Source organism: Schistocerca gregaria, chromosome 2 (genome assembly GCF_023897955.1).
Source record: "Schistocerca gregaria isolate iqSchGreg1 chromosome 2, iqSchGreg1.2, whole genome shotgun sequence".
Lineage (NCBI taxonomy): Eukaryota > Metazoa > Arthropoda > Insecta > Orthoptera > Acrididae > Schistocerca > Schistocerca gregaria.
Window position 1 is genome coordinate 531,931,976 of NC_064921.1, and position 13,929 is coordinate 531,945,904.

The 13,929-nt window shown below is 38.5% G+C and overlaps 1 protein-coding gene across 1 annotated transcript in view; it reads right to left on the reverse strand.

Annotated features, from left to right (window-relative positions):
• LOC126330513 (inactive rhomboid protein 1-like) overlaps positions 1 to 13,929 on the reverse strand; it is a 786,904-nt gene that overhangs the window by 99,170 nt on the left and 673,805 nt on the right. Inside the window, exons 7-8 of the mRNA XM_049996362.1 lie at positions 11,665 to 11,852; positions 9,819 to 9,977 (exon numbers count right to left, since the gene is read on the reverse strand). Coding sequence (XP_049852319.1) covers positions 9,819 to 9,977; positions 11,665 to 11,852 — 347 coding nt within the window. The remainder of the gene's footprint in view (positions 1 to 9,818; positions 9,978 to 11,664; positions 11,853 to 13,929) is intronic.

Here is a 13,929-nt window from a genome sequence, read left to right on the forward strand (position 1 = left end):
TGCACTTCCGCCGACTGACATCTCTGCCCAAACTCTTTGCCTGTAAATATGTCTGCTTGTGTCTGTATATGTATGGATGGATATGTGTGTGTGTGTGTGTGTGTGTGTGTGTGTGTGTGTGTGTGTGTGTGTGTGTGTACGAGTCTATACCTATCCTTTTCCCCCCCTAAGGTAAGTCTTTCCGCTCCCAGGATTGGAATGACTCCTTACCCTCTCCCTTAAAACCCACATCCTTTCGTCTTTCCCTCTCCTTCCCTCTTTCCTGAAGAATCAACTGTTTGTTGCGGAAGCTGGAAGTTTTGTGTGTGTGTTTGTGTGTTGTTTTGTTATGCCTGTCTACCAGCGCTTTCACACTTGGTAAGTCTTGGAATCTTTGTTTTTAATGTATTTTTCCCATGTGGAAGTTTCTTTCTATTTTATTACATCATATATATGTATATATATTTATTTATTTTATGAGGAAAAATTAGCTGAAAGTATGAAGCCCTCGAAATTAACTGACTGTGTATTTATTTGATAAGCTTTCTATAGCTTGCAATAAATCAGCTAAGAGAAATGATGATAATTTTGGCACTAATTTTCTGAATTGTATGAGTATATTATTTAAATGATGAGAGCTTATTATTAAGGGGAGCCAGAACGATGAAAATGACAAAACTAAGGTTTTTGGGTTTTTTTCCATTATAAAATTATTAGAAGTTTTCTGAATAAAACAAATCAAGTTTCACCCTTCTAAGTGAATTCTAAGTGTGTGTTTTTATCGCTGCAAAGTTGATACACCACGTAAACAGTTGTAGTGACTGGGTGTGTCACCTCTGACAGTGCAGCTCGCTGGCTGCAAGCAGGGTATCTTTGCAGAATTAGACAGTGTTTTGTTTTCCAGTGTTGTATGGCTTTATCTCTGTGACAAGTAACTGTTCATATTGGTAAACATAAGCGCTATACCGTATGTGTTGACTTGTGGAGTTTGCTTTGTGTTGTTTTGCTTGTACCTGTTTTACGTATTTGGTTTGTGGATATCAATACGCCCTGCTTCAGCAACCAAGTGTTTAAGAAAAGGCACAATGATTGTAAGAAGAAATCTTTCGTTGCTTTGAAGGGAGATCTGCTCAAACTACTTCCCAGATGAATATGATAGAACTTCTTCCAGCAAGAAAATGTGACAGCAAAGAAAAATTTGAAAACTATGAAAGTGACAGTAGTGATGTGAATGAAATAATTAACATTTCCCTTCTCTCTAATATTTTGAAACATAGTGTATTATGCCAAGTTTGCAAAGAAAGAGGACTGGAATTGAAAATAGCTTCACACATTGGTTTGGCATGTAAAATGTTATTGAAGTGTAACAAATGTGTTGCAGAAGTTTTGTTTTCTAATTCTAACAGTATTCCTCATAGTGGTAATAGTGGAAAAAAGGTGTATGATATAAATGTTAGGCTAGTGTATGGCTTGCATTGCATTGGCAAGGGCAGTGCTGCAGGGATAATGTTATGTGGAATTATGAACTTGCCAAAATCAACAACCAAGTTTGGCTTTTATAATGAATTGGTGGGATCTTCTGCTGAAGATACTGCTCAAGCAACAATGAAGAAAGCAGTTGAAGAAGCTGTGACAGATAATGGGAATTGTAGAGATTTAACTGCTTCTTTAGATGGGTCATGGCAACATAGAGTTCATAAATCTCTAAATGGAGTTGTGACTGTTACCAGTGGAGAAAGTTGCAAAGTAACTGATGTTGCTCTTCTCTCAAAACATTGTAGATGTAAGGGAAATACCAAGGATGAACTTAGTGAAAGTTGTGCAGCAAATTTTCACGGCACGAGTGGAGCAATGGAAGTAGAGGGAGTGAAAGCAATTTTTTGCAGAACACAGGAGTGGTATAATGTACGACACACTAACTATCTAGGAGATGTAGAGGAACTCAAACCTTATGGCAATGAAATTCACATTAAAAAACAGGAGTGCATTGGACATGTGCAGAAGCGCAAGGGGGCTTCCTTGTGCAAACAAAAGCAGAGATTAGGATCCCATAAGCTTAGTGATGGTAAGACCCTTGGAGGAAGAGGAAGATTGACAGACGAAGCAATTGATAGATTGCAGAGGTATTATGGGTGTGCAATTTGGCAAAATACGAGAAGCATATGAGGAGAGCCATATGGGCGTAATTTTTTCATACTGTATCAACAAATGAGTACCCACAACATGCACTGTGCTCCACAGGTGATGACTCTTGGTTTAAGTACCAATCAGGAAAAGAACATGCCCATAAAAACAGTTTGCCAAATGCTGTAATCGATGTAATTAAGCCCATATTCAGAGATTTATCACAGCCAAGTTTATTGGAAAAGTGTATACATGAGAAAACACAAAATCCAAATGAAAGTGTAAATGATTTAACTTGGATTAGGATTCCCAAGAGAGCGTTTGTACAGATAAAAACATTGCATTTTGGAGTGCATGATGCAGTGGCAACATACAATGAAGGAAACATTATCAAATGTGATGTGCTGAAACATTTACGTTTCCAACCAGGACACAACACCATTTCCACAATGCGACTAATTGATGAAGAAGACTAAGAGGTGCAAGAAGAAGAGACAAAAGCCTTCAACATGCAGAAAAATGGAAGAAAAGGCCAGTGAAAAGGAAACTAACACTGGAATGAGAAGAAGATGCTGATAATCCATCATATGGGGCAGGAATGTATTAAAAGACTTTGGAAGCCATTTCCTGTAACTTTATAAAATTTTAATCTTTGAGGAACATTTTCTCAAAAACTGCAAACAGTATATCAATAAAATTTATACAGAACATTGTTTACTTCTTTTCCTTCCCTTTTATAACAAATTGCAAAAAAATATTGTATAATTCAAGAATTATAGAAGAAAATGTGCAAAATTTTAGAAAAAAATAAGCATCTGTTTTAAAAAAATTGTAAAACAAAAACCAATTAATATTTATTAACATGACATTATAACTTTGCGGAGAAATATTCACTGAACATGTAGTCCAAATTTCAGAGCAATATGTTTAATAGTTTTAGAAAAAAAGTTCCTTCTATTTGCTAAAATTAACATGGAGGAGATGAATCGTTCTGGCTCCCCTTAAAGGATTACACCCAAATAAGAACCTACTGAACTACAAACAATGGAGCATGACACATATTTTTCAGCAGAATTCACAAAGAAACTTGCTTTACAGTACACAGAGCACCATATGAATATAAACATGATCCCCAAATACTATTTTTAGCACCAATGGCCTTCATTCTTTTAATTTAATATGAATTTCACTACCCACAAAAAAAAAAGAAAATCTCTGAAGTAATACCTAATTAATGTAAACCTTCTAGACTGTCATATTTCTATGTTACCTTCCCATCTTATTTTTGTTTAGTCAGGTTAGCACTACAGGTTGAAGGAATATATGACTGGTGGCTCGCAGTGAGCTTTTATGACAAAAATATTTTAGGTGAACATTCTGAAGTACTGCATTTATGTAACTACTGTTAACTATTATTCTGACATAGTGTATTTCCAAAATTATACATTTAGGGCTCTACATTCTTCTTATACTGTCCACCATAAACTCTTGACACATCCTTCTAGTTATATTTAAATTTTTACTAATTGTTCGATAGGACCTGTGGACGTGACATGTAATTACAAAACAGCTGTACCAAACACAACTAAGACATAGCTCATGCTTTAAATAAAGGCAGGGGTGTACAAGATTCATCTGGATAGTTATGTCATTAAGCCCAAAAAACAAAACCTGGTACAACGCATCAAAATTCTTCAAAGTATCACCCTCCTGCATCAATACATGTTTGTCAGTAAGATTTCTAAGTGGTGTTGATACCCTGGGAGGCCAGGGTCGGAGTTTCCTTTAGGGCACTGGTAACAACTACTTTCCCATTGCCTATGGCCTCAAAACATGAACCATTTGTGAATGTCTCGAACTGGGGGAGAGGAGGAAGTGGGGGAGGGAGAGGGAACTGCTAGAGCATACTTGGGACAGGGGCAGCACTGCTCTATTGTTTTACACCAGTTAACCCCTCACCAAGAAGGTGATGTGGCTGAGCACATTGTCTTGGAGGAGCTTCCAGGAACTGATGATGTATGATCTGAGGTGCACAACACTATTTTCAGTTTATTGAACATTTCCACATAAATGACAGCGTTTGCAGTCTGTCTGGCAGGTATGAACTAATGCCAGGCTATACTACTAACAACAACAAAAAAAGACAAGGGACACTGCCTTCACTTTGGATCTTCTCATGGTTGCCTTCTTGGGGCGTGACAACTGTATCATATGGCGATGGGAGCTCTGTCTCTTTGTCTTAGTATTGCATTCAATAACCCATGTTTCATCTCGTATTAAAAAATTGACCAAAAAGTAGTCTCATTTCTACACAATACTAGGAGTTCTTCACAAACAAGCAGAAATCACTCAAAATTTTTGGAACCAGTTTTGCACATATTTTCTGCAATTATTTGGTTGCAATTTTGTGAACAAAGATTTTGGGTATATCCACAGTCTGAGCTATCAGATGAACACTCATTCTACAATCTGTATTCAGAAGTTCACACACATGAGTCACACTGTCTTCAACTTTTCATGTTGAAGAGCATCCAGAGTGATTTTTATCATCAGCCTCATCCCAGCCTTATGAAAATGTCTGGTCCAACTGAAACAACTGTCAATTTGACAGACATTCATTCTCAAGTACCTTTTGAGTCAATGAAAACATTTTGGCAGCTGATTTTCTGTGTTTCACACAGAACTGATTGTGTACTGCTGTTCAAGTAGATGCTGCAGTGGGTCTTGAACTGAACCATCAAGCAAAGGTTCATGTTTGGACATGTCCTGACTCTCTGGTGCTTGGAGGAAACTGGTTTTGGTCTACCAAGAAGTTAACAACCCCCAACAACTAGCCAACCAATAGGAGTGTCAGGATAGAATAGGTAACATTAATTTCTAGATGAACATTTTAGGTAACAATTTAAATCCTAAAAGCAATTTCCAAGAAAAAAATTGGAAGTATGATGGCAGAGGTCCTACGAAATGCCATGTCCTATTGTGTAGGACAAATGATTCTAGTATTGATGACATGTTAAACCCTATCCTTTCTTCTTCTTCTTCTTCTTCTTCTTCTTCTTTTTCTTCTTCCCCTCCTCATCCTTTGCCTCCTCCTCATCCTCTTTTAGCATCTCAATTTCACTAAAATTGTCAGTCAAGCCTTTGAATTACTCTCGTGTATTATTTAAATTGTAATTTATAGTATTTTTTTCTTTTTGACTTTCAGATTAGCTGTGGTTTTTCTTGTAAATTTCACATGTAAATGTTACAGGAACTCATCCTACACTTAACAGTGCCAAGAAAATATTGTTTCCATTTAAACTGCACAAACCAGTTTCATACCAGTATGTGATCCCACCTAAAACCAAGTGAAACATATTACAAGAATCTACTTTGAAAATGCAATGTGTTTAGCATCATGTGACAGGGGGAACATAGGAGTTAATACAGCTGCACAGGCTTGGGAGAAAGAGGAATAAATGAAGTAGTTTTATTGACTAAGACTCGCTATATACTTTTAGAAGATATATTACAGGTATTTTATATGGAAGTGCATTTAAAACAGCTAAGAATTATTTGATTTTAAAACATTACTATGCGTGACACACTGCTACAAAGCTATCATTGTTTTCACAGACCTCACACTGTCTCAAATATCTTATATCAATGTCAAAAAGAAAATTCACTTGAGAAAAATATAAAAGTTATGAGACAAAACTGATGGCCAATACTTAGCTTCAAGAGGCTAAATCAATAGAGAGTGGTAAAATATCTATCACCTCCTGAACCTTTTACTAGCAAGAATTTCTGTCTCATAGTTTTACATTAACGACAATATCATGAAAAGGATAGACTGCTACTCACTATATAGAGGGTATGTTGAGTCACATAAAGGCACAACTAAATGAGCAAAGGCACAACAAAAAGACTATTATATGTGAACTTTCAGCCAAAAGGCCTTCTTCTAACATAGAAAACACACACAGATTCATGCAGGCAAAACTCACACACTTGTTATCACCATCTCTGGCTGCTGAAGCCAGACTGTGAGCAACTGCACCTAATGGGGGAGAGTCAGTCTCGATCGTGGGGGCAAGGGAGCTTATATTCAGGGGAAGGAGGGACTGCAGCCCCTCTGGTTCTCAAGGAACAGAAAAAATATAAGGTTATCATGTGTTTTTCTTTCAATAAAATGATTAAAAAATTGGTATTACGCAGGTTTTTAACAGGGTCAAAACTGGAACATTTTTTATGGCTCTTCACAGGTTGCCATTAATCTTCTAAAAGTATTCCATACCTCCACTTCTAGCCCCCCACCGCCACAGACCATAAAATGGGTGCCCTTGTGTGGGGGTAAAGAGGAGGCTGGGGCAGAGACAAGAAGGGATAGCAAGGTAGGAGTGGGGGAGGGAGTAGTGTTGCTTGTGGGAGCATGTAGGGATGTAGTGCGGACATGGTAGAGCTGCTAGGTGCAGTTGTGAGGTTTGAGGGAGGGAGGAGGCAGGGGAGAGCAAAGGAGAGGGAAAAAAGAGGGAGAGAGAGAGAGAGAGAGAGAGAGAGAGAGAGAGAGAGATAGAGAGACTGGCGGGTGTGTTGGTGGAATAGAAAGCTGTGCAGTGCTGCAGTGTGAGCAGGGAAGTGGATAGGTGGGAGATGGACACGGAATGGCAAAGGTTGAGGCCAGGGGGTCATATAAATGATGGATACATCAAAAGGAGAGCTTCCACATGTGCAATTCGAAAAAGCTGGCTGATTCCCTCTTCTAACCTTGTGCAGAAACAAATTTCCCATGGCTTGTCTCTCCAGTCACCTAACGCCTCTGGCATTCTCATCATCTGGCCACAAAGGAGCACCCCCTTTTGTCCCAGAAACACCCATGATTGAAGCAACTGAAACACATTCTCAGCCAGGGTTTCGCCTACCTGTCATTGTGCCAATCCTTCCCATGCCTCTCACAGTGGTACTCAATCACCCATTGAATCTACGAATATCCTTTTCCATCCTTACTCCACTCATGCTCCCAACCCCTTGTCTCATGGCTCATATTCCTGTAACAAACTTAGATGCAAGATCTGTCCCACACATCCTCCCACCACTACCTCCTCCAGTCCGGTCACAAGCATCACCTAGCCAATCAAAGGCAGGGCTATCTGTGAAAGCTGTCATGTGCTGCAACCACTGAGCTGCATTCTATGTTGATACAACAAGCAACAAACTGCCTGTCCACATGTACGGCCACCAATAAACTGTGGCTAAGAGACAGCTGGACAACCCAGTTGCCAAGCATACTGCCCAACATAACATTCTTCACTTCAGTAGCTGCTTCACAGCCTGTACCATTTGGATCCTTCCTACCAACACCAGCTTTTCTGAACTGTGTAGATGGGAACTCTCCCTACAATATATCTACATACCTGTAAACCCTCTAGCCTCAATCTTTGTTAGTCCCTATCCTTCACCCACCTATCCCAATCCCTGCTCCCATTCCAGCAGTACATAGCTTTCTGTTCCACCAATGCACCCACAGTCTTTTCTTCCTTCCTCAACATCTCTCCTTTTCCAATCCCCCTCCCCTCCTTCTAACCCTCTGACAGTACTTAGCTGCCCTATCCTGATCCCACCATCTCCCTGAATGCACTCAAAGGCAGCACTTTACCATTTCCTTTCTCCTCACCCCCAGCACCCACACTGTTTCTCCTATCAACCACAGTTGCTTGCAGTCTGGCCCCAGTGGCCGAAGATTGTGGTCATGGGTGTGTGAGTTGTGCTTGCACGCATGTTTATGTGTTGGCTACTCCAGAAGAAGGCCTTTTGGCTGAAAGCTCACATGTGTCTGTCTTTGACTCAGTATCTCCTCTATATGGTGGGTAGCAATCTATCCTTCTCATAATATAATATAATGCTGGATTTTGCATTGTTATATTTTATATTAATTATTTATAATAAAATGTATATTGTTTCTGTCTAATTTTTACTTTTTTCTGTGTTGGCAGAGTGAAAATCAAAGAAAAAGTAACCAATTAAAACTGATAAATAGGCAAAACAGAATAGTCCAGATCCAGCCACAGAAACTATGCCAACGTTCAGCACTGATGTTAACGATAATTAGTTAAATTTAATCAGGACTGCTGGATTCTTCAGGATTTATTCTATTCTATTGCTTGTGCCTTTGTCCCGCATTGTGCTTGATGCTGGCGTGGTTAAATCTGATTTGGCATGTTAATTTGAAGGGGTGGCCAAATGCCCTTCCTGCTGTCATCCCGTACACCCTGGGACAGAATCAGAGTACCCCATCTGCATCTAGTGTAAATCATGGAAAAGTGCACATGTGTGTCAAATGTCTGTGAGTCGTGTACCCGAGGCAGGATGTGGGGACCAGCTCGGTATTCACCTAGGGGGATGTGGAAAACTGCCTAAAAACCACATCCAGGCTGGCCAGCACACCCGCCCTTGTTGTTAATCTGGCAGGTGGATTCGATCCGGGGCCGGCGCGCCTACCCGAGTCCAGGAAGTAGCGCATTAGTGCTCTCGGCTAACATGGCGGGTCTATCTTCTTCAGGAAATGAGATGCTAAACTCATGTGATTCTTCTGTCTGCCCAGCATATTTGTTGTTCAAACAATCCATAGATGTACTGCCAGTTCATAACATCCAAGGGTCACAATATTTCAACAGTTGGACATGTCGCTGTCATCAGCTGCGCTGACATACTCTACCCCTGAGCGTGCATGACTGACTTATAACTGTCCCCTTGTGAACCACTTTTTATGCAGTCCATGCCCAAGGGCAACATTTATGTGGTTGTGGAAGCAATTGCTTAGGTGCCAGCATGCACAGTGGCTAGGGCGACTAATCGATTAGGGTGGATGGAGTAACTACACCCATGGTACGGTAACTGGGACACACTACCACACATCTTCGGCCACAGAAACTGTCACAATCACTCTTGCACCTGTTACGATGCTTGTCTTTGGGCACACATTGCATAGAGAATGGCTCACAGTGGGGGATATAAGTTGGTTATGCACCCCCAGGAGGTCAGTACGTCAATACACCTGGTGATGGTGACATGTCTGATTGCTGAAATTTTGTGTCCCCTGGACACTATAGACTGTTAGTACAACTGTGGATTGTTCAGTAACTAGACTCTTGTTTAGGAGGGGCCAAGTTGTATGTCTATACAGTCCAACAGATTTATGTCTCCTACTGTATTATAACAAGTTATCTGAGGCAAACGTCAATCATTTTCCATCAGTGAAACTATGGATGATCCCTTTCTCCATCAGTTGCCAAGTGATTTGCAACTCGTTTCAAATGATCTTGTTGCTAAGTAGTATAAGATTTGCAAATATCAAAGATACAATATACAAATCACCTAAATCTGAAAGCAACCAGAATTATTTAATGCTAGCTTACTTCTGAAAATGTGAAAATACTAATTCTTTCACTGCTGGTTTATACAGGTAAAGTGGTAGTATTAACACCTCTGAATCCTTCAAAATGTTGGTTTAACATTTACGTTTCTACATCTACATTACATGAGTATAGAGCACAGTGAGTCAAAGATTACAGTTGAGTAACTGCTTAAAAGAACAACATCCCTACTGATGTATTGGTAGTAAGTGTAATGAAATTAGCAATAATCAAGCTTCAGCCTGAAGTGATTGTTAGGTTTAGTACTCAGTAAGTTCATTTAAATTTAATATAATGTCCAAGTTAAAAAATTATAAAACAAACCCAAAAAGTCTTCCCAGGACACTCATGCCATATTGCCGCCTGTCAGAATTATCAAATACCCGATCCAAGACTCTGCTCCAGATTCTTGAACAACCCACTTCAGGGCCTGATTCAGTTATGCACTCCAGTCTTTCAGGTGTACGCCTCCAACTTGGTGCCCTGCAAATATTAGTCTGTGAAAAACTGAGACAGAAAATTTTAATATCCTGTTAATGAATGTTGTTAGCAGACATGGCAAAATTTGTATTGACAAGTTGGAAGGTTTATAAAGGAACAATCATGTAAAAGTGCTACATCACAATCCTTAAAACATCAATGAATATGGAAATAACAATTTCTAACAAGTAACAAATTCAATTTGTATGAAATGTTGACTATATAGATCTCATATATTTGTAAAGTGAAGAAAAAGAATGTATCAACTGTAGTAGGCTATACTTGTCACCACTTCAGTGCTCACCTCCAAGCAAACTATTTGCTATAATCCTCAATTAAAAAGCAACAAAATTAACAACACAGAGAATGAGAATGAATCCCCAGTGGAGATGTAGAATTGCGAACAGGCACAGCAAAAAAATTACTAAACATATAAGCTTTTTGACAGAAGACCTTCTCCTGAAATAGACATCATACACAGACTCATTCAAGCAAATGCTGCTGACACACACATGACCACTGTCTCAGGCTGCCTGTGCCCGACTGACCCAGACAACCAGGGACAGTGCTCATGTGCGTGCGAGCTGTGTTTGCATGGAATGTGTCTGTGTATGTTGTCTATTCCAGATGAAGGCCTTCTGGACAAAAGTGTATGTGTTTAGTAATCCTTCTGCTGTGCCTGTCTGTGAGTCAATATCTCCGCTGTATGATGAAGTAGCAATCTATCCTTTTCGTAATACTGTCATTATTCCAACCTGGATTTTTCATTGTATGAGAATGAACCCCATCACGGTTAATACACAAAAGTTGTGTATCCTATTTTAAATTTTAACTTTTATCTGATTTAGATACTGGTTACTATGCTGCAGTCAAAACACTGAGTCTTGGATGTAGTCACCTGTCTCTGTATTGTACACTAATGTAATTACTATACAAAAATCTTGTTACTACTGTTGACAATGTACTTTTGTCAATTACCCAGTTTTCTAATAACGTGCTACAGTATTTTCTATCATTATTAACCATTAAATCTTTTTACATATTTTTATCCTTGTGGTCTTAATTATTTCTGTATGTAGTGCCTACTAAGCAGGCCACTGTTTCTTATCTTTATGTTTACAAGCAAGCACTTCACTGCACAGCTATTTTCCAAGGGTATGATACCCTACATAATTTAACAATACTATGTATTTCAGTTTTAATTAACAAAATTTGCTTGGACAGTAGTATTTATGACCAACTGTTAGTGATCTCACAAAGTAGCATCTTAAAATCAAAGACTGGTTTTCCACTGAAATATTCTACAGTCGCCAATTCACAACTTCATTCAGGCAACAGTTATTTTGTACAGTTTCTACTTCACACAAAGACCACAAAAGTATTATTATTGTTGTTATTACTATTATTATGACATATTTTAATGTTAAGAGATACTGAAATAGTAACATTTGAACACAAATTTTGCACCAACACATTGTAGGAAAGCCTTACCATTCAAGTTATATCAGTTTGTAGTCCATATCCTTTAGTAACTAATAAAAATTTATTTCTGTTTTTGACAGAAGCTTGGTACTGATTAAAATAACAGCCTCCATGCATACTGACAAATTAACAGTTAATTGGATGTTACAAATCTGAGAATTAACATGATAACAAATTGATTATGACTGTGTACCATGTAGAAACTCACCTTTCTCTCGTTGTGTAATGCTCATGAAGATGTGGCTGACGATGATCCAGTTGGTCCCTACTGCTTGAAACAAAGCCACCCTCTCCTAGAGGTTCTGATGAGCTGACTATGCCAGCATCTGCATAGTCAGGTGCATTCGGTGGTTGAGATGCTGTACTTCCTGCTGGTTGAGGCTTATCAAAGAACACCTGCGAAAAAATTACAGCAAATGTTTAAACATGTCTTCCTTAAGAAATGAGGAATATATTACATAAAAGCAGTTTTTATTTCAGGCAGTGAGCATCACTGATTAATGAGTCAAAAACAGGAAAGTGGTCACTATTAATGGTGTTTTAATTTTATCAAATAGGCTAATATTACAATTGCTAAAAATTTATATATAGTGGGAAAAAAATAAGGGCACTTAACACTTCATAACTGTATTACTTGAAAAGGAATACGATCTGAGAAGAGCCTTGTACAAAATGCTATTGCCTTATGAAGAATATAACATCCAAAGAGATTTTGTAAAGATGAAAATAATGACTGCCAAGCAAACGAAAAGCAGTATAATGTATTTGTAAAATGTTTAAGAGGGATGTAAGTGTAATTATGTATTTACTACCCAATTTTGGAATATTAATTTGTGCTGTTTAAGAACTTAAATAATAAAAAATATTTGCAATGCTGCAAATTATATGTTTGATATTGTGAAGCTGGATAAAAAGATGTATACAGTGAATATATATTCCACACTGTGATGTTTTCACGGACTGTCATTAGAGGACAAGAAGATGAGAATAAATTTTTGTGTCTTACGTCTTCTGTTTCACTGTAAGGGCGATGTAACTCTAAACAAGTTATTAATAGTTTCACTGTAATTTAGGAGAACACTGATATAATCATCAGATTCTGAATGCGACATTTACTTTTAATAGTTTTTTAAGCGTATGTTTCTCTTACTATCAAATCTGTTCATCAAGAATCAGCAACATTAATGGGCACGGGTCCCTTTGAAGTAAAATATTCCGGAGGTAAGCTAGGTTCCCATTCAGATCTCCAGGCGGTACCTACTTCGAAGAGATTCAGGCCAAAAGGAACTTTCAGGTTGGGAACATGGAACGTTAAAAGTTTGAACAGGCCAGGAACGTTCCAGACATCATTAGACAAATTAGATAGATACGATGTAGACATTACAGCTATTCAAGAAATTCAGTGCCAGGGGGAGGGTAGCATAAAGAGGGGTAACTATACATTTTTCTATAGAGGTACAGAAGCTCACAGTTTTGGAACATGTTTTTCAGTACAGAGAAAAGGGCTTCACACATCAGAGATATAAGGTTAATTAGTGACCGACTATCAGTTATAGTGTTGTCCGGCAGGTGGAATAGACTAGAAGTAAGTAATATACACGCACCAACTGAGTACACTGAAGAGGTTGTTAAAGACAGCTTTTATGAAGAACTAGATCAACTGTGGGATGAGTTCTCCTCAGATACAAAATTATCATAGATGATTTTAATGCAAAGGTAGGGAAGGAGGAAGCATTCTGGCCTACAATTGGGAAAGAAAGTTTGCATAACATTTCGAATGATAATGGCACAAGGGTCGTTGATTTAACTGTTTCAAAAGACATGAATGTTGAGAGCACATATTTCAAAAGGAAGGACATTCATAAAGCAACTTGGGCCTTTCCAGATGGACTCACCCGAAACCAAATTGATCATGTTCTTGTAGATCGGAGATGACACACTAGTATTGAAAATGTTAGGACTTTCAGGGGAGCAGACTGTGACTCCGGTCATTTTCTTGTAGTTGCCAAAGTCCACCAACAGCTATCTACAGCAACATCAAGGTGTCACAATGCAGAACTTGTTAGGTTCGACACTGACAAGCTAAGTGATGAAAACTTTAGAAGAAGGTACATGACAGAAATTTCAAATAGGTTTGATGCTCTCAGGACACACGAAGATCAAGACGAGGATGTAAATAAACAGTGGATCACTTTGAGGAGTAATATCAAAGAGACATCAAAGGTCACAATAGGTACAATTAAGAAGAACAGGAGGAAACCGTGGTTTGATGAGGAACACAAGCAACTGGTAGAGGAAAGGAGAAAAGTGCAATTAGATTGGGATAGAATGGGAGACAGAAAACGAGAGGAGTTCTTGAACATGAGAAGGGAAGTTGGTCATAGAATACAGGCAAAGAAGAGGGATTATTTGAATAATCAAATTTAAAAAATGGAAACAAACAGTAAAACAAAAAAAAAACATTAGGGAACTT